The following is a 22,668-nucleotide window of genomic DNA, read 5'->3' as shown; positions in this document are numbered from 1 at the left end:
ACATTATGCAGTAAAACATTAGTATTTTAGAGTTTAAAAATGCTTTTTTTTACTGCTATACTTTAAACTACTTTGACTGTAGTTATTATGTAATAACCATATAATCATCCTGATTAGAAGTTAAAAGTTTTCAGCATAGAACAATGCTCTCTTTTCTGCCTGATATTTTTTAATCTATGGAGAAATGGAGAAAAATTTTATAACAATGCATCAAACAAAATTGTTCTAAAGTTCCAGAAGCAAACTATTTATCTATTCATTCCTTTAGACAAAGCCACCATCATTTTCCAAGATTATCTGATGAAAACCCAGTTCTCATTAGAAATAAATATCTAGTTTTATTTTTCCCCTCAACTGATAACAGCTGATAACAACCAATCATTTATGATCTTCAAGAAGGATTTATGATCTTCAAGAAGGATCATCTGGATAGATTTTTAGTATATTTACTAAATATTTAGTATATATACTATATATTTTAGTGTATATATACAATCTATGGTTAGACAAAAAGTGAAGCATATTTTCTGAAATGGTAACGGTATTCTGAAAGACTTCCAGATAGCATTTGACATATGTTCTGAAATGTGTCTTCCTGTCGCAGTCATAATTTACAGAAACTTCTAAAGTCCTGCAAGCTGCAACCATTGTTTTGTCAATTTAACAATATTGCAGACAGGATTTCTATTCCCACAAAGGTGGCCAAATGGTGCTAGAAGATGCTAAAATTACTAATGAGAAAATAGCTTAGAGACTAGAGAGATTTCATGTCCACAAATTGTTGCAAAAGCATAAAGTTCTCAAGACATTGTTTTAAAAACCCCATTCTTCTGTGAGTGAATAATTGAGAAAAATGACATTATTAGATTAGCCAAAGTTATGTATCACCGTGAGACAGGAATTATGGTCTGTTCAACTGTACTGTGAATAATCAGCATGGAAGCAGTCCATTCATTCTTATTTGGTTCCTGGCTTCACAAAAATAAGTAAATAAAGAAGAGTTTGTTGGAAACATGGCATTGTGATTAAATCCAACCACACAAAATAATATTTGTGAAGGAATAACGTACTCTGGTTTAAGCCTGGCTTGTTATCCTGGATTATGGGGAACATTTCACAATGATGATGAGTTAAAAGTGCAATACTAAGAGTCATCTGATTGTGGTAGGGTAAAAAAATTAATTAAACCAATGAACAATAAATAAATACTTAACAGAATACTTAACAGAATAATACAGTTGAGACAACCTTAGAGGTTTTCTAGCCCAACTCCCTGCCGAAGCAGGAGACCCTATACCATTCCAGAGAACTGGTTGTCCAATCTCTTCTTAAAAGCCTCTAGTGATGGAGCACCCACAACTTCTGAAGGCAGAAAGGGCTATATGCACATTGTAGCATGAAATTATATGGAAATTTGGCTAGTCTGAAGTGAATATGCATCTCAAAATATATATTCTTAAAATATAAAAGATAGGCCTAAATAGAAAAAGACGAAGCTCAGCTGCCAACCAAAGCAAAGCCTTCCAATGGATTACATAACCTTTATTACCTACTTGAACAAACTACTTGCTCAGCCAATTTTCACTAATAAATTCCCAGGCTAAAAAGAGCCTATCTTTGCCCTTAGGGACTTGGACTATTACAGACAGTGATATGAAAGAGAGATGGAGTCTTGCCTTTGAACAACTCCCTCCCTTCTTGCCTTTCTTTCATGGCTATTGTCATGCACCGTCATTTTCATTAAGGAGCAGCTACTGATGTATAACTGCAATGACAAAATTGCTCTATCAGGACTAGCCTAGATATAAGACGATCTCTCTGCAACTGGAGTTTTATTATCTTAACAATGTTCTTAGGAGTTTAGGTTATTTAAGTTTCCAGAGAAGAATGTCCTTCTCCCTCCCTCTCTGCAACCCCCCTCCAATAAGAACAGCAAAACTATATCAAACCTAAGTGGAATTCAGAAGACCAGCTGTATCATGGAGAGCTATAAAACCTGAGGATATTAATGCAGTTTAGTAATGATATTTCTTTATCCTGGGCAGTCATTTTCCCTCTGCTGCGCAGCTGCTCAATTCATTACCTTTCTACATGCCTTCTTGCTCACCTACTTCCAATTCCACAGCTCTCCATCTTCTGTCTTTGCCCTGAATTAATTTTCTTTAGAACTACCTGTTTACTCAAGCTATTTATTAGAGCCTGCTCTATAGGTTGTGTGCTTAGTTGCAACCCCAAGAATGTGCGCGCATCTTAAATTATGATTTGAGAAAGCAGTAGCTGTTTGCATTCATTTTTCTGCCCTTCCCTGCCTCCAACAAGGCGAATCTGGATTCCTAATTATTAAAGACTCAAAGAGAAAAGAACGGGCAAAAGGAATAGATGAGAAGGAAGGGATTTATTCATTAGTTCCTTGTATCCCTCCCCGTTTTTTGAACTTTCTTTTTAAAGCAAGAGTTAGAAGACCAAGACATATGGGAAAAGCAGGCCAGGAAAAGCACCCAGTTACGTAATAGCTTTTATGATCCAATTAATATGATCAAGCATAAGTCTCCAATTGGAAACATCTAATGGAACCTTGCTTTTATATATGATAATGGCAGTGAGAACTTTATGTGCTCTAAAGTGTAAGACTTACAAAAACCTATAAGAAAGGATGGATGGTGATGTTGGTGATCGGTGGAGATGGTGAAATTGGCAGCCTTGATGAAAGAAAAAAATGGCAAATGTAATCTCTATTTGGAAACCTTTAATGGACTTTTTGTAAGAAGCTGAAAGAAGTAGAAAGCTGATTTTGAAATTTGATGATTGGTATTATATGAGCTTATTAAAATAATGTAGACAAATGCTAACAGAGCAAGTTTTATGTATTCTTATCTCTAGATCTGTACCAAAGAAAGTCAGAAGTCCTTTTTCTATTTTTCTTCCCCCCCCCACTTTTATTCTTTTCTGAGCTGAATGTCTATGTAGATTCTCAGTCATCCAGGTCGTGGTGGTCCCAAAGGTGCTTTTTCAAAAAGCAACTGGACTGTTTTTTCAATGAGGAAAACATTTCACTTCTCATCCATGAAGCTTCATCAGTTCTAGCAGGATGGTGGGGACAATGGATGGATTAGGACTCTCTCTAATGATCAGACAACTGCAGGGAATATAAACCCTTCCATTCCCCAGCATTCAGAAGATGCTTCTTGGATGAGAAACGAAACGTTTTCAAGAAGAAAAAATGAAGAAAGTCCCATTGCCTTTTGAAAAAGCATCTTTGGGACAATCTTTTCTGAGCTCTTTTCCTTTTCTATTTTTATCTTTTAACATTGCATTTTTTTTGAAAATTTGTCTGTCTATCTGTCTGTCTCCAATGAAAACAGTAGCATTGTTAATTGCTATAACAATTATCCTAGAACCTCCACAAAACCAATATCATAATGCTATATCATATATTAATAAATTTTTGCAGCTGTTCCTGGTTAGAATATGCAACCCAAATTCTATTTTTGTTGGGAATTAATATGAATGGAATATGCACATACCATTCCCAGTGATCAAGACAAACTCACACAAGGAATTAGAAGGGGAAATGGATTTTGCTATGGTCCCTTGTTTTGTATTCAAAAAGATTTTAAAATGTGTCTTGGCTTATTTGATCATATGTAAGCTTTTCTTTTATTGCTTTGAAATTCATATATTCTTCTGTGTGAAATTCAGTTTGCAGTGATGCAACTTTGAATGAATTACAAGTGGCAGAGGGACAATATTCCTGGCAATTGGAAATTATTTTATCAGATTAGAAATCCTTGGGATGTAGAGTGAAAGGGGCAGAATGGTCATGATTGTTATCCATATCAAGGAAAAATATTGCAGTTTATGTACTGTGTGTGTATTCAAATTATTCACCACAAAACTTTACCTATAAATAATATTTCATGAGGCCAAAATAATTTAGGAAATGCTTTTGAAACAGCTCCAGCATTTTCAAATGTATTAATAAAAAATGGGGAGGAGGAGGGAAGGAATAGTAGTCAATTTGACAAACAATTATTTCAACCAAGATTACAGAGTTATTATTCTGTCATTCTGAACTGTGTAATGGCCTTTACATCTATTACACTGTGTTTTTATGAATGTCATAAAATCTTGTATGGGTGCTAGTCCTGCCAGTAATATTCTATCTCCTATTTGTATAAAGTGTAATCTAAGTAGTTAAACATTTAAAGAACTGGGAGAAAATTATAAAGGTGTGCTCTTAATATGAAATGAAGTTGAGCATTCCTTCCCACGGATATCATAAGGAATATAGAAATTATGCCTTGAGTACTTATAAACACATAAATAATGAATGTGGTTCATACAAACAGTAATTAATTTTACCATAATTGGATTTTTTTTAAAAGGTGATTTGATACAGACAGGTAATCTACAAGAGCAGGATGAAGCAAATTACTTAAATGGATAATTATTCTATTGGGGATATATATGATCTGACATGCAGGTCTTTTGAGTTAGCTAACTATAATGTGGTAAGTGCTTGGTATGACCATGGATGCAAAGAATGAGAAGGATTAAGAAAAGGCATTTTCCAATAAAAACAGCTTTGGACAAGTGAAGAGCTCCAAATTTGAATACAGGGCTCAAGCTTTCTCTCTGGTTAGCAGGGATATATTAGTGAAGAAAACACTTCTGCTGACTTCTTTTCTATAAAACAGGAGTTTTATGATGTAGGATCTCTCTTTATGATGTAGGATCTCTCATCCAAACGGAGAAATGTTAAATTATTGGAAAGCACTGCACTGACACAAATTAACTTAAATGGATAGAAGAGCAGAATTTAAATTATTTAAATTTAGGAACAAAACATTTTAATTCATTTTCTTACGTATTGAATTGTTCGGAGAATATTAAGTTGGTTGATGTCCCAGTGATGGTAGTCAGTCCTCCAATAGTGGATGAATAGGCAACACACAAGCACATGATTTTACATATCATATGGTCTTTTTTGTTCCGGTATTGTCTTTCAGACTGGCTCAGTTCTGAATTCTGCTTAAGTAGAAATCAAATAAATACAATCAACAATTTTCATACTAGCCCATTAAAACCAGCCTTCCCTAGTTAAGTGATTAATCTTTTTTCTGAAAATTCTTCAGAGTTTAGGAAGCTTCAGAGTAAAGTAAGTCTTCCACTTTCCTTAATTCTTCTTTTAATAAGGAGGGGAAAAAAGGGATGGCTGCAAAAGAGCAGAACAAAGAGCGAAAGAGATAAAATGCAGAAATCAAGTCCTATCCCTAAGTTTCTAGTTTTCCTTTTGATTACATTTAAGCTCTTCATTGTCAATATAAACTCTGAAAATGGTAAATTAGCCAAGAATAAAATACAATGCAGGTCTGATGATACTCAAATGTCTTATTTGCACAGTAAAAAGTCTTTTATAAAGTAACTTTCACTACAAGCTCATAAGTTTCATTTTCAAAAAATAAGTTAATAATTCACAATTTGCCCAGTAATTCAAAACTCAATATATTAACTGCTAGATGAAATGGCCAAACAAATGCCTCTCTGTTTCCTTTGGACATCATGGAAGATTCATTTTAATAGTAAAGTATTGCCAAATGTCTACTATTTCCACACTGATTGATTAAATTATTTCCATATTTTTAAAGAAAAAAGGACAATTCAAATCAAACAAGTTAAAGCATGCACAAGAACTAGAGGAAATTTGTGGCACATTTGTCACTATAATCGGTACATATGTCAAAATAGAAACTTTGGCATGAAATAGGATAAATAGAAATTTTTAAAGAATTAAACATAGAAATTAGGATAGAGTAAATTGCATACTCATCTCACGTCTAAACCTTGAATTTTACTGTGTCTGACCCTGCTACTGGTTTTGTTTATATTTATTATTTCTGTGATTTGAATGAGCTGATTAGCTGAAAAAAAATTTCTTGTCTTCATATAAGGATTTATGAATCACCATTTTACAGGTGTTTGAAGTAAATTCTGGTACTCCTTTTTGCAAGAATAATAGAGTTAGGCCAAGATTAAATTGAGGATTAATTATAATTAGATCAAAGTGAATTAGAATTAGACACCAGAGTGAAATCATGGTATAATAGCAGAGTATGAATAGCAGGTATGATGCTACTGGAGGAGGCTGAAATAGGAACTGGAAAAGCCAATTAATAGCTGAAATCCAGAAACGAGGAGGCAGACCTCAAAAACATATATATATATATAGCAAGTGATTGCATTTCAGGTGTATTAAACTATACACTACATCAACTGCAGTATGTCTGCTATTGTACCCAATGTATAGAGGCTGTGAAAATTGTTAAGAACCGTAGTTTAATTGTTAAGAACAGTAGTTCAAAACAGTAGTTGTGGAAGACAACATGTTATACTGGCTGCCAGTCTGCCTCTGGCTCCAATTCAAGGTGTTGGTCAATACCTTTAAACTATGGCATGGATCTAGAGGAGCTCTCTTTCCCCAATGGGGTTGGCCCATGTTGGCACAAGAGACCCAATACAGACTCCATCAGCCAAGGAATTGCATCTGGAGGAGTTCAAGAGAAGAGCCTTTTGTGCCCCCACCCTTTAGAACATCATGCTGCAGCAGGTGAGAGCTGCCCCCACTCTTCTGGCCTTCAGGATATGTCTCAAAATGTGATTATGCCAATAAGCATTTAGTCCTGAAAGAGAAGCTGTTGGCTGGAGTGGCTGGTGCAGTAACAGACAAGGCACCACCACTTCTCTGCTGCAAACCGGGGTAAATTCTACTTACCTTTCCTACCGATTCAGAAGTGCATGTGCCATGTGTGTGTGAGGACCCTCTGAGCATGCGCAAACACTTCTGCGCATGCGCAGAGGGTAAAAAACAGGTTACTTTCTGGTTAAAACCAGGAAGTACCATCGACTGGATGTGTGGGCGGAGCCTTGCGCTGCCATCGCTATCGGTTCAGCTGAATCGGTCCGAACCGGTAGCATTTCACCCCTGCTCCAAACCCATAGGTTTTTTTTAGCTTGCCATAATATTTTGTAATTTTAATCTTTTGATATTTGTAATTGTTTTAATATTTATAGGTTTTATGTTGTAAGTCACTCAACAGATGATACTGTTAATATGGCTCTACACTACATCCTACAGCATCTTGAGTCTCCAAAGACCTATGCAAGGGTCCTTTTTGTAGACTTTAGTTCAGCATTCAATACCATCATTCCAGACATTCTTCTAACTAAGCTAAACCAGCTACAGGTACCGGAACAGACTTGTAAGTGGATCACAAGCTTCCTAACAAACAGGAAGCAGCAGGTGAAGCTAAGCAAGATCACATCAAATACCTGTACAATTAGCACAGGGGCCCCCCAAGGCTGTGTGCTCTCCCCACTTCTCTTCTCTCTGTATACCAATGACTGCATTTCCAGTGATCCATCTGTTAAGCTACTGAAGTTCGCAGATGACACAACAGTGATTGGTCTCATTTGAGACAATGACGAATCCGCATATAGACAAAAGGTCGAATGACTAGCCTTGTGGTGCAACCAAAACAATCTGGAACTGAACACACTCAAAACCGTAGAAATGGTGGTAGACTTTAGGAGAAACTCTTCCATACTTCCACCTCTCACAATACTAGACAACACAGTATCAACAGTAGAAACCTTCAAATTTCTAGGTTCTATCATATCGCAAGATCTCAAATGGACAGCTAACATCAAAAACATCATTAAAAAAGGACAACAAAGAATGTTCTTTCTGCGCCAACTCAGTAAGCTCAAACTGCCCAAGGAGCTGCTGATCCAGTTCTACAGAGGAATTATTGAGTCTGTCATTTGCACCTCTATAACTGTCTGGTTCGGTTCTGCAACCCAACAAGAAAAACACAGACTTCAGAGGATAATTAGAACTGCAGAAAAAATAATTGCTACCAACCTGCCTTCCATTGAGGACCTGTATACTGCACGAATCAAGAAGAGGGCCGTGAAAATATTTACAGACCCCTCGCATCCTGGACATAAACTGTTTCAACTCCTACCCTCAAAACGATGCTATAGAGCACTGCACACCAGAACAACTAGACACAAGAACAGTTTTTTCCCGAAGGCCATCACTCTGCTAAACAAATAATTCCATCAACACTGTCAAACTATTTACTGAATCTGCACTATTAATCTTCTCATAGTTCCCATCACCAATCTCTTTCTATTTATGACTGTATGACTATAACTTGTTGCTGGCAATCCTTATGATTTATATTGATATATTGACCATCAATTGTGTTGTAAATGTTGTACCTTGATGAACGTATCTTTTCTTTTATGTACACTGAGAGCATATGCACCAAGACAAATTCCTTGTGTGTCCAATCACACTTGGCCAATAAAAAAATCTATTCTATTCTATTCTATTCTCAGAATCATCTGAAACTGCGATGAGCAACCTATACATGTAATAAACAGTAATAATGTTGAGAATACTGATATATAGAATGCCAGTAACTTAATTAGGAATAAATAAAACATCCCAACTGTCTGAGGAAGCTAAAATTTTAAACATGACTTTGAGATGTTCTCCTTTGTCTTAATATCCTAAATTACTTTAGAATTGGAACACCAAGCCACCTGCATGTTTTAACTTACCTGGAAAATAAGGAAAACATTGTAGATGTCATATTGCTTCATATTAATAATTATATAATATTATTCAATTGACTTTATAACTGAAATCATAACATGTTAATCTGACTGTAATAGCTATTTTAATCTTTAAAACAAGTGGGATAAATTATTTTAAGTACCTTTTCACTTTCAATGTCACACACAGCTTGAGCAGTACCATTGCTGTATCTGGAAAGAAATATTTGCAGTAGTAATTATTTTACTGTTAATAAAAAAGGTAAATCATATAAATATCTTGCTCTTTCTCGTTATATATTACCCTTCAACTTTAGTGGATTTCCAGTCAGGTGTTTCACACTCACTAATATTTTCTATGAAAAAAACAACAAGAAAAAGATCAAATGAAGGGGTTGTTTTTTGCTCAGGTGATCTGAGGTTAAAAATGGGTTGAAATTACTTACCTTCAAGTTCCAGGGCAGGATTAGTGGTTCCATTTGCATATGTCATATCCATTGCATCTACTTCCGCTTCAGCACTAATGATTTGCTGGGCTACTGCCTCTACAATTGGCATCACCATAGCAGCAGTAGAAGTGTTGCTAAGCCACATCGATAGAAATGCACAGCTGATCATAAAACCAAGGGTGAGCCTGAAATAATAGTGAAAAGTCCATCTATGTCTGCTATTAACACTCAACTTAATATAAAGTAATTATAATAAGACTATTAAAAATAATTTGAGTTAGCACCTCCTGACCTTCTACTAAAGTTTCTAATTCCTTTCTCTATGTAGCTGTAGCATGAACCAATTAACTTAGCACTTTGGCCATTCAGAATTGGCCAAGCAGAATTGGACTCTAAGAAGATAACAATAGAATGTCATCTCTAACTCCTCTATCACACTTTTGTTTACACTAATTGCCAGTGGTTCTCTGAGGGTTGAAGCAAGGATTTTCCCAAGTATGGCTGGATTTTTAGCAGAACAAACCATGGACTTGCATGCAATGTGTTGACACAAACTGCAGCCCTTCCTTTACCCATACAGCAGTGGTGAAATCCAAATCTTTTTTACTACCGGTTCTGTGGGCGTGGCTTGGTGGGCATGGCAGGGGAAGGATGCTGCAAAATCTCCATTCCCACCCCACTCCAGGGGAAGGATACTGCAAAATTCCCATTCCCTCCCCACTCCTGGGGGAAGGATATTGCAAAATCTCCATTCCACCCCACTCTGGGGCCAGCCAGAGGTGGTATTTGCTGGTTCTCCGAACTGCTCAAAATTTCCGCTACCGGTTCTCCAGAATCTGTCAGAAGCTGCTGGATTTCACCCCTGCCATACAGTTTAGCATATGGACTAAATGCTGGGTTGCTCCCGGTTCTGTCTGATTCTATAGAACCAGTAGTAAAACCGGCAGGAGGCTCGGCCTACCCACCCTGACGGTCATCAAGGGACTTCTGGGCATGTACAATTGGGAATTGCTACATCATAATGTGATGGTTGTGCTGTATGTTTCTACTAATCTTTTGCTTTTGGAATCTTGCTTTGTATTTTATCTTATTTCAAGAATGTTTTATGGGGAATGGAACAAAAACATTGAATGATCACTTCAACCACATGATCAAAGCCCTGTGTAGGTAAAAAGGGAGTAGGACTTTGATAGTGCATTTATAACATGCATCCTTCACTTTTTTTTAAACACATGCAGAGGGACATGCAGGAGATGTTCCCATTCACTTTTGTGGTTTCCTTGGTACCTAATGGCTATGGTTTCTGCCTTAGTCTCTTGCATCCCAGTCCAACTAATTCTTTTCTGTAAAGATTCACCTAGAATGATATGTAATCTTCTAGTTAGATTGCCACCGTCTTCCAATAAGCTTTTACTGCCAATTCCTGAAGTTTCTTTTCCAACTGAGAAATTATATCCTTGGAACACCTGCTCAGTTACTCATACAGCAGAGTTGCTGACAGTACTGTATTTTCATTTGATATAGGAAACAGTCTAGCATAAGAATTTTCAGCACTGTGCCAAAATGGAAATGCATCGAATCATACTCTACATAGAACAGCAGCCACTGACTCACCTTTTCATTGGGATAACCTTGAACAATTGGTCCCATGATACAATGCAAATGAAGGGCAATTCTGGGACAAATTCAGTTTGTGATATTGCCCCCTTTTTAACACAATTACTGATTACCACGTGTGAATACACCATGTTTTAATTTACACCAAGCAGCACAAGCCTAAGTAATTGTTAAAGACTGTAAAGATCTTTGAAATCTGTGACTCTGAAAATTACTTCAATCATTGTAATGAGTAATGAATAGACTTATTTAAACTTATGAAAAATTGTTTTAACAGTTTTTTCCCAATGTATTTGTAACATATTAGGAAAATGCTTGCATGACTCCATGTTATTAAAAAAAAGAAAGAAATCCTAATACTCTTATCAGTCAGGATGTAATCAAAGGCTTCCTATAATAAGGTAAAACAAATTTCTCCCCAAATCTTATTCTAACTATGCAACAGCAGCAACTTTTTTTTTGGTTTCTGTTGTTTTCTTTTCTTTTTGCACAGCTATTTCAAATGATCTCAAATCATGCAGTAGAACAGCCAGGTCATCCTAGGCAATTAATTTCACAAAGTTGAATTGACTCAAGCTGTAAGTATTGTGAAGTCAACTGAACCAATGCCTTTTTACCAAAGTACTTCTAACATCTATTGATTCTTTTCCCCAACCTCTCTACAGCTGATGGCTACACTGGGGTAATCTCTTAATAAGGGAAACCTAATGAAAGCCTTTGTACCATAGGTTTTGCAACCTCATGACAGGGGTTGGTTATATACCCTTTGGAGTATATAACTTTCACTATCACCATACGTTATTAAAAGTAACTAAAGCTAATAGGCTCATTTTTTTTCCCTTTTATTCTAGCCCACTGGGTGAAAAACCTTGGTAGTGTACATCGTCAATAACCCACAATAATTCTAACTACAGAATAAAACACATTGTATCAGCATAGAGATTGGATGAATATATTATATTAAATGAATAATACACTTTTAAAGCAAGGCGAGAAGCAACCAAAAATGTCGTAATGGTGAGAACAATTAAATAGTGGAATGGCTTGCCTTCAGAAGTTGTGGATGTCCCATCTCTGGAGGCTTTTAAGGAAAGACTGGACAGCCACTTGTCTGAAATGGTAAAGGGTCTCCTGCTCAAGCAGTGGGTTGGATTAGAAGACCTCTAAGGTCCCTTCCAACTCCGTTATTCTATTTATTATTATTAAAATATTTTGTGCCAGTCCCTTTTGAATCATAACTCCTGAAATACTGTTCAAAGGTGTGTTTGGATCTCATACCTACAAAGTTTGGGCACTCCTTACATAAATAGAAGATTTTACAGTTTGAGATTAACATATACATTTCTCTAATATGTTAATATACTAACATACGGTAAAGGTAAAGGTTCCCCTCGCACATATGTGCTAGTCGTTCCCGACTCTAGGGGCCAGGGCTCATCTCCGTTTCAAAGCCGAAGAGCCAGCGCTGTCCGAAGACGTCTCTGTGGTCATGTGGCCGGCATGACTAAACGCCAAAGGCGCACAGAACAGTTACCTTCCCACCAATGATGGTCCCTATTTTTCTACTTGAATTTTTTAACATGCTTTCGAACTGCTAGGTTGGCAGAAGCTGGGAGAAGTAACGGGAGCTCACCCCATTACGTGGCATTAGGGATTCAAACAGCTGAACTGCTGACCTTTTGATCGACAAGCTCAGAGTCTTAGCCACTGAACCACCACATCCCTTATATACTAACATAAACCTGGCCAGTTTTTATTTTAAGCATGCAAAACAAAAATAATCCCAGCAAGCAGGGTAAAATAATTATTGGGTTATCTTATAAATAAGTATTTATAAATTGTAGAACATATAAATTATATTAAAAGCAGCCGGCAGGGTCCCCCCCCCATTTTTGACCACATATCTATATGTTATATTTTAAACTACTAATTAAAATAAATTGCTGTTGATATGCTGTTAGTTTTTTTAAAAGGATGAAGTATAAAATACCTCAATTATATTATAATATATGTTTTAAACAACTTTAAATAATAGTGGGTGGGGTTTTTTTGTTTTTGTTTTGCTGTATGAAGCAACAGAGCTATGTCACACATTTTAAACCACCAATTGGTTGAGTAGGTTCTCAGTTACTATTAAATTACTGTTAACACTTTGTTAGGTGATTAAGTGTCTTTTCACCATCTCTGCGACAACCACCAAATACTTCCTAGAGACTTTGCAGAAAGCTAAACTAATATCAACTGTTATCCACTGATTTCATACCAACGCTCAGCATTTTATGGTTTTGTGAAAATTCCAATAGTAAAAATGTATTTGCTTCCTGAGAGCTGCAGCTGGCTTTCTGATTGATATAGGTGTTGGCTAATAAAATAATAGATCTCTTTGTTCTTCCACTGTGTGGGCACCAACAGTTATTAGGCCATGCTTAAATTCTGGATAGTATCAGCTTATTATGCCTGGTATTTAAAAAATTGGGTTATAAGTACTTTTGCAAAAGATTGTGGATGAGGATGAATTATGCATGTAATTATAAAAATGCAAATGAATGTTTCTGTCTACTCCCAGTCCTTGCTTTTGATCTCTCCTTGATCTAGATCCAGTTAAATCAATATAATTAATCTTATTTTAATTATTCTATTCAATTTTGATGCCGCCCAACTCCAACTGACACTGAATGGCTCATTGCAATAAAGCCAGAAAATGAACCATAAGGAGTATAAAAGTCACTACAAGATAATCAGAAGATGGCAATCCAACAATGAAGCAAACAACACAGAGGAGTCCAATCCACTCTAAGCCAACGGCAAAGTAAATATTACCATCAAATGTGGAAATGTACAGATCTCTTGGGGGATCTCATTCCAGAAGGTGGATGCCACTACAGAGATAGTGTGCTTCCTAAATTGCAAAAATTAATCCCACTCTGATGGATTGTATTAGATGTGCAGAAACCATAGATGGTTTGATATACAGATACTGTGTATAAATATATTAAATACATCATTACTCTGGATTATATGCATCTGTGAATTGTCTTGTTAGTCAAAAGGCCAATAACTTTTTTTGAAGGGTAGGAATGGATGATATGGCATCTTCCTCCTATCACAAATGTGATAAGCACTTTCCTGGTGCAATTTTGTCATATTCTTTTTCTCCTTCTGTCCTCCAGAGTTCTCCTGTCCATTTTTATTTATTGCCTACTTCAGAGAGGCAGGAAAAGTGAATCAAGAATTTGCTTTACCAGTAGTGCTATAACTAAACAAAGGTTATATACCATAGTTTACCTTATAAATACCGGTAGTAGCTTGTTAGGGGCATGATAGCTCACTGATTAAAGAGTCTGAGCTTGTCACCTGGAACACTGATAGCCTGGGTTCAAGACCTGAATGCAACGCAAAGGGGTGAGCTTCCATTACTTGCCCCAACTCTGCCCAGTTTGAAAGCATGCAAATACAAGTAGATAAATAAGGAAGCACTTTGGTGGGAAGATAATAGCATACTGGCCACATGACCACGGATGTGTCTTCAGACAATGCTGGTTCCCTTTTCTAAGAAACAGAGATGACTGGACAGGGGAAACATTTACTTTTTCCTTTAGTAAGTTGTTAGATTGAAATCTGGTAAAAATGTATAGTATGCATGTGTTTTTTAATTAGTATTTCTTTTTCCTGGCGGATCTACTTTTCCCCTGGGCTTTTCCACTGGAAAAGAGAGAAGAAAAGTTGTGAAAGGACAGTCAGCATGGATAACTACTGTATGGATTAGAACAACAAGTAGTCCTTGATTTACAACAGTTTGGTTAGTGACCGTTCAAAGTTACAACAGCACTGAAAAAAGTGACTTATGACCATTTTTCAAGCTGAAGTGGTGCAGTGATTAGAGTGCAGTACTGCAAGCTACTTCAGCTGACTGCTAGCTGCAGTCCAGCAGTTCAAATCTCACCGGCTGTTGTGACCCAGACCCAAGTAGGTAGTAATAAACTTAGTCTGTGGAAAAATAAACTTTATTCGAACAGCTGGGAATTACTTCATTCCCAGTATTGTTCAACTCAAAGTAAAACAAATGCCTCCCAAAACAAATTCCTCAGTTAGTCCAATTAGGCAAATTGCCAAAGGCCCTTCCTGGAAAACATCTAGAAGCCACAAAAATAAAGATGTACACGAAGCAGAAGATGAAGCAGAAGATGCAGTTACAACATTGTTTTCCAGCAAAGGCCAAATGCTGGTGCTGGTCTGTTTTAAGCCTTATGGGAGGGGCCAATCATCTCTTGGCCCTACTCCCGAGTTGTCCTCTCTGCTTGAGCTGCTCTTGCCTTTTGGCAGCTCTTCTCATGCGTGCATTAGGAACAGGCTTCTCCAGTTCCTGTGCCTCACTACTATCAGTCTCTGGAGGCTCTGGAGTCCGCACCTCACTTCCCGATGGCTCTGGCCTCACCTCAGCCTCATCGCTGTCTGACTCCGTTGCCAGCTCCGTAGGCTGCTGACGGACCACAACACCGGCTCAAGGATGATTCAGCCTTCCATCCTTCTGAGGTGGGTAAAATGAGGACCCAGATTGTTGGGGGCAATATGCTGACTCTGAACCACTTAGAGAGGGCTGTAAAAGCACTATGAAATGGTATATAAGTGCTATTGCTATTTTTCACACTTATGACTATTGCAGTATTCACACGGTCAGGTGGTCAAGATTCAGACACTTGGCAACCGATTCATATTTGTGACTTCCCATGTCCATGTGATCCCCTTTTGCAACCTTCTGACAAGCAAAGTCAATGGGGAAGCCAGATTTCACTTAACAACCATGTTACCAGTTTAACAACTGCAGTGATTCACTTAATAACTGTGGCAAGAAACAACATAAAATGAGGAAAAAGTTACTTAATAACTGTCTCACTTAGCAACATACATTTTGGGTTCAATTGTGGTTGGAAGTTAAGGAATACCTGTATTTCACTGACCTTTTTAATGAGCCCATGTAACAAGGATGGAGAAACCAACCCCTAACGCCTTCAAGAGCCCCTCCAACACAACTGAAAAGTGAAGGTAGAGTTTTTCTTTCGATTTTGAAATGGGAAATAAATGGCATTTTCAATTTTGCTCGTGACAAGCAAGTGACAATTTTAAAATAGAAGCACCCCGAAAGTGCTCCAAACCCACATGCTTCTATATCCTCACTCACTCTGTGGCTCTCTCATTAGTCTGTTAGCTCCAAAGCGTGCACATTTGCACATTCCTTGACATCCCACCCTCCAAAGGTCACTGGTTTCTGCTATACAACAAATAATTCTCTAATCATAAATCCTAACAAGCAGCTGGCTTTCTTTGCTAACATCTCAGTTCACCAAGTATCTAAATCATCTTTTGTTATCAATCTATGCACACATACACATGAGCACGTACATCAGTTCACAAACACACTTCACTGAATATCTGACTGATTACCGGCACAACAAAGAGCAATAGAACACAATTTCTTGAAACAGTACATGTTGCTAGTTTTTTTCTCTAAATCATAAAGTCTGCATCATAAGGCCGGCCACCAGGGAACAAACCACATGCATGATTTCCCTTTACAAATTTGTAGAGGCGCTGAATTGGAGAGTATCTGGGGTAGCTGGATAGTTTTGACAATTAGATAGGCCAGGAGCTGAGAGTGAGAAAAAGTGTTAGAAACATAATTTCAAACATTTTAGTATACCTTATAAAGTGAAAAGATTCATAGACAGCAATATTTTTGTATTTGTGAAACTGTATCTCCAGGTATATATATGTATACTGCAATTGCTTTTGACAGTTTCAACAGCATTCAAGATGAATGTGTCTGACACTCCTACACGATATTTAGAATACCTTACTCTTCCAAATATGGAAAACTGACATTTTTGCTATTAAAATCACCACATTTAAACAATTCAGGTTTCTACTTATACATATTGGGTCCCTAGTACTGTACAACATTGGCAGTATCCAGATTTTACTTTAAGAGTGTTTCTACAAATACTCTTTGCTTATAGCAAGTGCTATCCAGCAGCTTTAAATAAACTGTTTAAACACTTTATTGCTAACAAGTGAAGGTCAATTCCATTAATATCCAGACCTTTTTTTAAAAAAAATGAATAATGAAGGAATAAACAATATAATTTCAAAAATAACTTCATTATAGCAAAACCAAAATTCTAATCTAATAAAACCCCTATCATTCAAATTACCCCAATCAGTGATGTTCACATTTTAAATTCCAATTCTTCCATAAATACTTTGTAACAATTTCTCCATTTCTACTATATATCAAAATTGATTCTGTCATTCACAAACTATAATGAACAGAGTATTTTTCTAGTGTCTAACCTACATGCATTTATTAATAAATTTCTAAAGCAAAACGTTATTTTAAAACTTTTGTTGAAATTGGTAATAGCTTTGTTCAATAATATTAAAGAATACCATTAAAGGCAATAATTCTCCATTAAAAAGCCCACTGTGAAAACACACCAGCAATTTGCTGCCAAAAGTTTTGAGTTCATTGACAAATTTACAACTGATGACAATACTATACTGTGTAATAAAAAAAAAAACTTTGCCCAACATAGCAAATTAATTTGATTTAATTGAGTTAAATTAAATACTATCTGAAGGCAATTCTATATTTTATTTCTCTTACAGAAAAGTGTGTAAAATATTCTTTGACCAAAATGCTGACTTGATAAAATATAATACATGCAAGCGTGAAGGTATTGAGACTGACGGTTGTAGGACAGAACAAGGCATGAGTCAATTATGATGAATATGTCATCTCTAGTGGAAGAAATTTGAAATATGTTTAATTCCAAAAATCATATTATAAGCATCAGAAAGATCAATTTATTTAGCTTCCCTGTGGGAAAAGTCATTACAAATGATAAGGAAAGATGCATTGGGCAGCTGTAGCTTATTAACTTTGCAATGTTTCCTTGGTATAACTTCCCAGGCCAAACTAAATCAAAAAGTATAATAAATTTAAACTTTGTGACTTGTTCACTCATTTGTATGATTGGAGAAGAAGTGTGAGGCTTTACATGCAGCACTAAATTGTCATTACTTTTGGATTTTATTCTGTATATATATTTAATAGTATGAAGAGAACCAGGTTATAAAGGAAATTCTAGGTAAATATATTATTTATTTTTCTATTGTCTATCTGAACTTTTTACTAATTTGAAATCACAAAATCATGAGGTTTAAGTTGTAATTCTAGACATTGGAACAACCAAGCAAATCTATATGTGTGTAATATAAAATATTGCTTACTCTCAATTATTCTTGTTTGAAATATACTTTGCATATATCACATTATATACTCACATTACTGCAAAGAGAAATAAAGGATCATTGTACATGTGACATGACATTTCAAATACTTGGGTCTAGGGAAACTGATTACAGTATTATAGTCTAAATGTATAATTTACATAACTAAGTACTGAAATGTATATCTATAGAACTGTAGCTTAAATTTCTCTGAGAAGATAAGTATAAAATTGTACTTTTAGTCTATTTCAGTGTTTCTCAACCTTAACCACTTTAAGATGGATGGACATAAACTCCATCTTTACCACCAGTTTTATCAAGTACTTAGGAGATGAGGGCTTGGCAGCAGAAGGAAACTTAATAGCTAGCCATTATCAACCCAGTGAACTACTAAAAAGCCATACACCAGGCACCATATAACTACTACAAACAGAATAGCCCCATGATGGCGAACCTATGACAAACGTGCCACAGGTGGCACACAGCGCCCTCTCTGTGGGTATGGGAGCCATCGTCCCAGTTCACCTCCGCCGCCATCGTCCCAGTTCACCTCAGCCACTTGGTCGTTGGGTCTCTGTCTGCATGCACAGGGAGTGAAGGGCATGCGGGGGATGGGGCACATGCGGGGTCACACGTACTTGCAGGGCTGGGATGCATGTATGGGGCTGCATGCGCATTGCATTTGTGGGATTCAGGAGTGCATGTACGCATTTGCGCGCACACACACGCACTTTGGGCATTCAGTCCAGAAAAGGTTAGCCATCACTGGAATAGCCCAAAGCACATGCTCTGCTAGAGAGAAATTCCCTGAGAAGGGGCTCCAGCACAAGTCTGAAAGCTCAGGGGACTAAACCTCTGGTCCTTGTGAGTGACCCAAATTGGATCTTGCAACATTATCCTGGGATACATACATATATCCACCTTCATCCCCGAATTCCCCGCCACCCAACTAACATGACTAAGGTTGAGAAATACTAATCTATTCTATATTGGCATAAAGTTTCCTAGCTACCTTTCATACAAATATTATTCAAGGCTAACCCTACTTAGTTTTCTAGATCACCCCACATGGCTAGATATTGTTACCTTTGGATCCATCCCATGGTGTCCAGCAGAATGCCCACATGTGCAAACTATCAAGATGGCTGCTGTGTCTGTGCAATTGAAGGACCGCCTCTTTTTTTGCTAGTATTGTACGTTTGCTGGTAGGAATGCATGAGCACATCTACTGGCTCTTACCGTGGCTTCCTGTTCACCCACATCGAATATCAGGAGGGGAAACGCTCCTGCTTTAGCTAACATTGCTAATTTGCAATCAAAGAGGTAAGTGACAGCTTACTGCTTCCCCATCACAGCAGCCACTGGCAATTCAGACTCAGGGAGCCTGCTGTGCTTACAAACTCCTTTTTGACTTGCTGATGGGATTGACAAGAGACAGTAGGGGCCATCTGACTCCTTGAGAGCAATAAAAAAGAGCACAGCATGGGTTTAATTTCTTCTTTGTAAGAACAGTCGACAAATTGGGAAAAAGGCAGAATATTCCACCAGAGTCTGAAATTGCTGCTGGAACTACCTAAACTATAAATTGAATAATAGTGATGCAGTGTATGAAAGATCTCGTGGGTTGCCTAATCTCAGCCATTAAGGAGGATGAGTCAGAGTTGTTCACTAGTTCGTCTGCTATTTCGTTCCAAGCCATCCACCATTATTGTCAATAACAGAAGCATTTCATGTGCGACTTGTCTTCTCGCCCCAATGATACATATAATTAAATTTCAGCAAAAGGCTGGTCGTAGCCAATCTCTTTAGCAGCCAAATAGAGCAGTAATCCTGGTATGTAAACAGGCAATGCCTTACAGCTCAACTTGCCCTGTTGTTTCTTATCCTCTTTGTAACAGTGGAACTGTACTAAAGCAGCATCTGTTGAATATCTTTCCAGTGTGTGGTTGCTAATGGACAACAAACTATCAAGAAAAGAGGAAGCAACTGTGCTGCAAAGCAGAATCATTTCTGAGCCAAATGGGATTTCAATAGCACCTTCATACATACAGACAGACACACAAATGAACGTGCTACGTACCATGCAGGGTTAACACCCACCAGCATCACCATTTTCAGGGCAATTCTCTTGTGCAAATTCCATTTTTCAATTGATGTTGCCAAGCAAATTATGCCAGTCAAGAGCAGATGAAAATCTTTAAAATAAGCAGATGCCACCTAAAAATCAAATCAAAATGTGTCTTATTAGCTAAGTGCATGCTTTTAAACTTTTGCATTCAAAACACAAAATGCATTGGCTCATCTGGAATAAAAAGAGAGTTTTTAAAACAAAAAGTATATATGAAGCAGTTTTGGTGAAAGATGAAGGCTAGTGGCTGCAGTGCCCATCATCTGAGAGAAATATTAAATAAATAAAATAAATGGAGCTAATAAGCATTAGGAAACTGTAGGATAAATTTAGATTGTGAGTGTAGGAAGTCATTTTCATTCACTTCTTAGTATCTTAGTTGTCTAAGTGATATCAGTGACATACTATGGCTCAGTTCATGAAAAGTGATTTTGTTTTTAGTATCATAAGCAAGTGTCATCATAGTGCAGCCTGCTTAGTCATCCTTCTGTGTTCCTGCAGTTTTCCTGGCAAAGTTTTTTGGAATTGGTTTATGAGATAGAATTGGCCTTGAGAGAGAGAGTAACCAGCAGCTTCATGCCTAAAGTAGAATTAAAACTCACAGTATCCTGGGTTTTAGCCTGGTCTTATTAACTCTTGTACCAGACTAGCTCTGTTTTTAAATTTCTGCATTCAATCGTCTCTAATGTAGAAATAAATGCAAGTCAGGATGGTTTCAAAATGTGCTCTTAGTGAACTCAGGGCTTTTTAGTAGGATTATTTAATTGATTCCACAAATTGCAGCTAGATGGAAGCAAAGAATCAGAGTTGTGTTATCTTTTTTGGCCTAGTGGTATTCTGGATTTTTGCAGTTTAGATCTCATAGCCCCCCCTTTTAGCATCTGGCACATTATAAACCAACATCTGATCAAAGCGAGTTCATGCATTTTAATCTTTGAAATATAAATTGACTGACTGGTGGAGTAACAGTAGAGAAAGAGAAACACACAGAGGAGATATACCTTTTTTGAAGGCAATATTCCAAACAGTGGAAACATTAAAGCAGGAATTAATGCAGAAACAGCCAGAGGCAAAGCTTCTGTAAGCCAGAAGACACCAACCACAAACAATGTGTATGCACATTCCGCTTCCTAGAAAAAATAATTTAAAACAAATTAGATTTACGTTAGACAATAATTGCAGTCAAATGAAAATATCCAAAGAACTGAAGAGAAAATACAATTCCAAATATATAGTTGTACATCAAAGTTTAGACCAGGGGTCTCCAACCTTGAAAACTTCTGGGAGTTGAAGTCCACAAGTCTTAAAGTTGCCACGGTTGGAGACCCCTGGTTTAGACACCTCGTCAAACTGCAGGTTTCTATTAATTTTTCAGTAAACAGAAGCTGACCCAACCTCTACTTATAAAAGTTAACCATCACAACCTTCTACCAATTCGAATCTATTCTGAACTTTCGCATTATTTTACTGAAAGGGAATGACATTTATCTGGATTAAAATAAAGTGATTTCATGGCGACACTCCATTCTGCTAACTAAAATGCACTTATCTGGGCAATTAGTTTGATAATTATATAGAAGTGATTTTAAAAAATATTGTGCTAATGGCAGTTTTCAGTCTGTAGGCCAACTATCCTCATTTTGGTTTCAATTATATAAGATAACTGGGGATGTGCCTCTATGGAGTTCTTTCTTTTGCTTAAGCTTTGTCCCCAAAACAAACAGACAAAAATGAATGCCCTAGGACAGGGGTCTCCAACCGTGGCAACTTTAAGACTTGTGGACTTCAACTCCCAGAGATCCTCAGCCAGCTTTGCTGGCTGAGGAACTCTGGGAGTTGAAGTCCACACGTTTTAAAGTTACCAAGGTTGGAGACCCCTGCTCTAGGCCAGGCTGGCTGAGGGATTCTGGGAGTTGAAGTCCAAAGTTTTAAAGTTGCCAAGATTGGAGACCCCTGCCCTAGGACATAAGCCATTTTGAATTCATTCTCCTACACTTCTCATCTGCTAAAGCCTGCATGTTTGGGCTGAGATCTACCATATAAGATTGGGGATCCAGATATGAATAAATCAGTCTCCTAAATGGGATTGAGAATATGTTTCTTCGTGTTTGTTCAACTTGTCCTTTTAAATTTTAAATTTTTATGAATGTATGACTATAACTTGTTGCTGGCAATCCTTATGATTTATATTGATATATTGATCATCAATTGTGTTGTAAATGTTGTACCTTGATGAACGTATCTTTTCTTTTATGTACACTGAGAGCATATGCACCAAGACAAATTCCTTGTGTGTCCAATCACACTTGGCCAATAAAATTCTATTCTATTCTATTCTATTCTATTCTATTCTATTCTATTCTATTCTATTCTATTCTATTCTATTCTATTCTATTCTATTCTAAAAGCTTCTGGCTGGGAAATACATAGAACAGTCTGCATGGAGCTAAGTGGTCTATGTCTCACAGGGACCCTAAGATCCATTCTTAATGATGGAACATTTTTGTCTGCCTTTCCATATCCTTAGCACTCTGTAATAGATTGTGTCCCAGAGTGGTAATTAAA

The 22,668-nt window shown here is 37.0% G+C and overlaps 1 protein-coding gene across 4 annotated transcripts in view; it reads right to left on the bottom strand.

The window, feature by feature from the left end:
- Positions 1–22,668, bottom strand: part of SLC13A1 (solute carrier family 13 member 1) — a 108,509-nt gene that overhangs the window by 30,799 nt on the left and 55,042 nt on the right. For 2 of the 4 annotated variants that reach the window (XR_009156136.1, XM_058191278.1), the window contains exons 3-8: positions 21,105–21,233; positions 20,056–20,192; positions 9,069–9,256; positions 8,927–8,978; positions 8,787–8,835; positions 4,868–5,031 (exon numbers count right to left, since the gene is read on the bottom strand). Coding sequence is in view for 3 of the 4 variants with exons in the window: in XM_058191278.1 (XP_058047261.1) it covers positions 4,868–5,031; positions 8,787–8,835; positions 8,927–8,978; positions 9,069–9,256; positions 20,056–20,192; positions 21,105–21,233 (719 nt within the window). In the remaining variant the exon portion in view is untranslated. The remainder of the gene's footprint in view (positions 1–4,867; positions 5,032–8,786; positions 8,836–8,926; positions 8,979–9,068; positions 9,257–20,055; positions 20,193–21,104; positions 21,234–22,668) is intronic. The other 2 variants (XM_058191280.1, XM_058191281.1) reach the window with 1 other exon arrangement.

This window comes from Ahaetulla prasina, chromosome 7, assembly GCF_028640845.1.
Source record: "Ahaetulla prasina isolate Xishuangbanna chromosome 7, ASM2864084v1, whole genome shotgun sequence".
In the NCBI taxonomy this organism is placed as follows: domain Eukaryota; kingdom Metazoa; phylum Chordata; class Lepidosauria; order Squamata; family Colubridae; genus Ahaetulla; species Ahaetulla prasina.
This window is presented reverse-complemented; position numbering and strand designations above follow the sequence as displayed.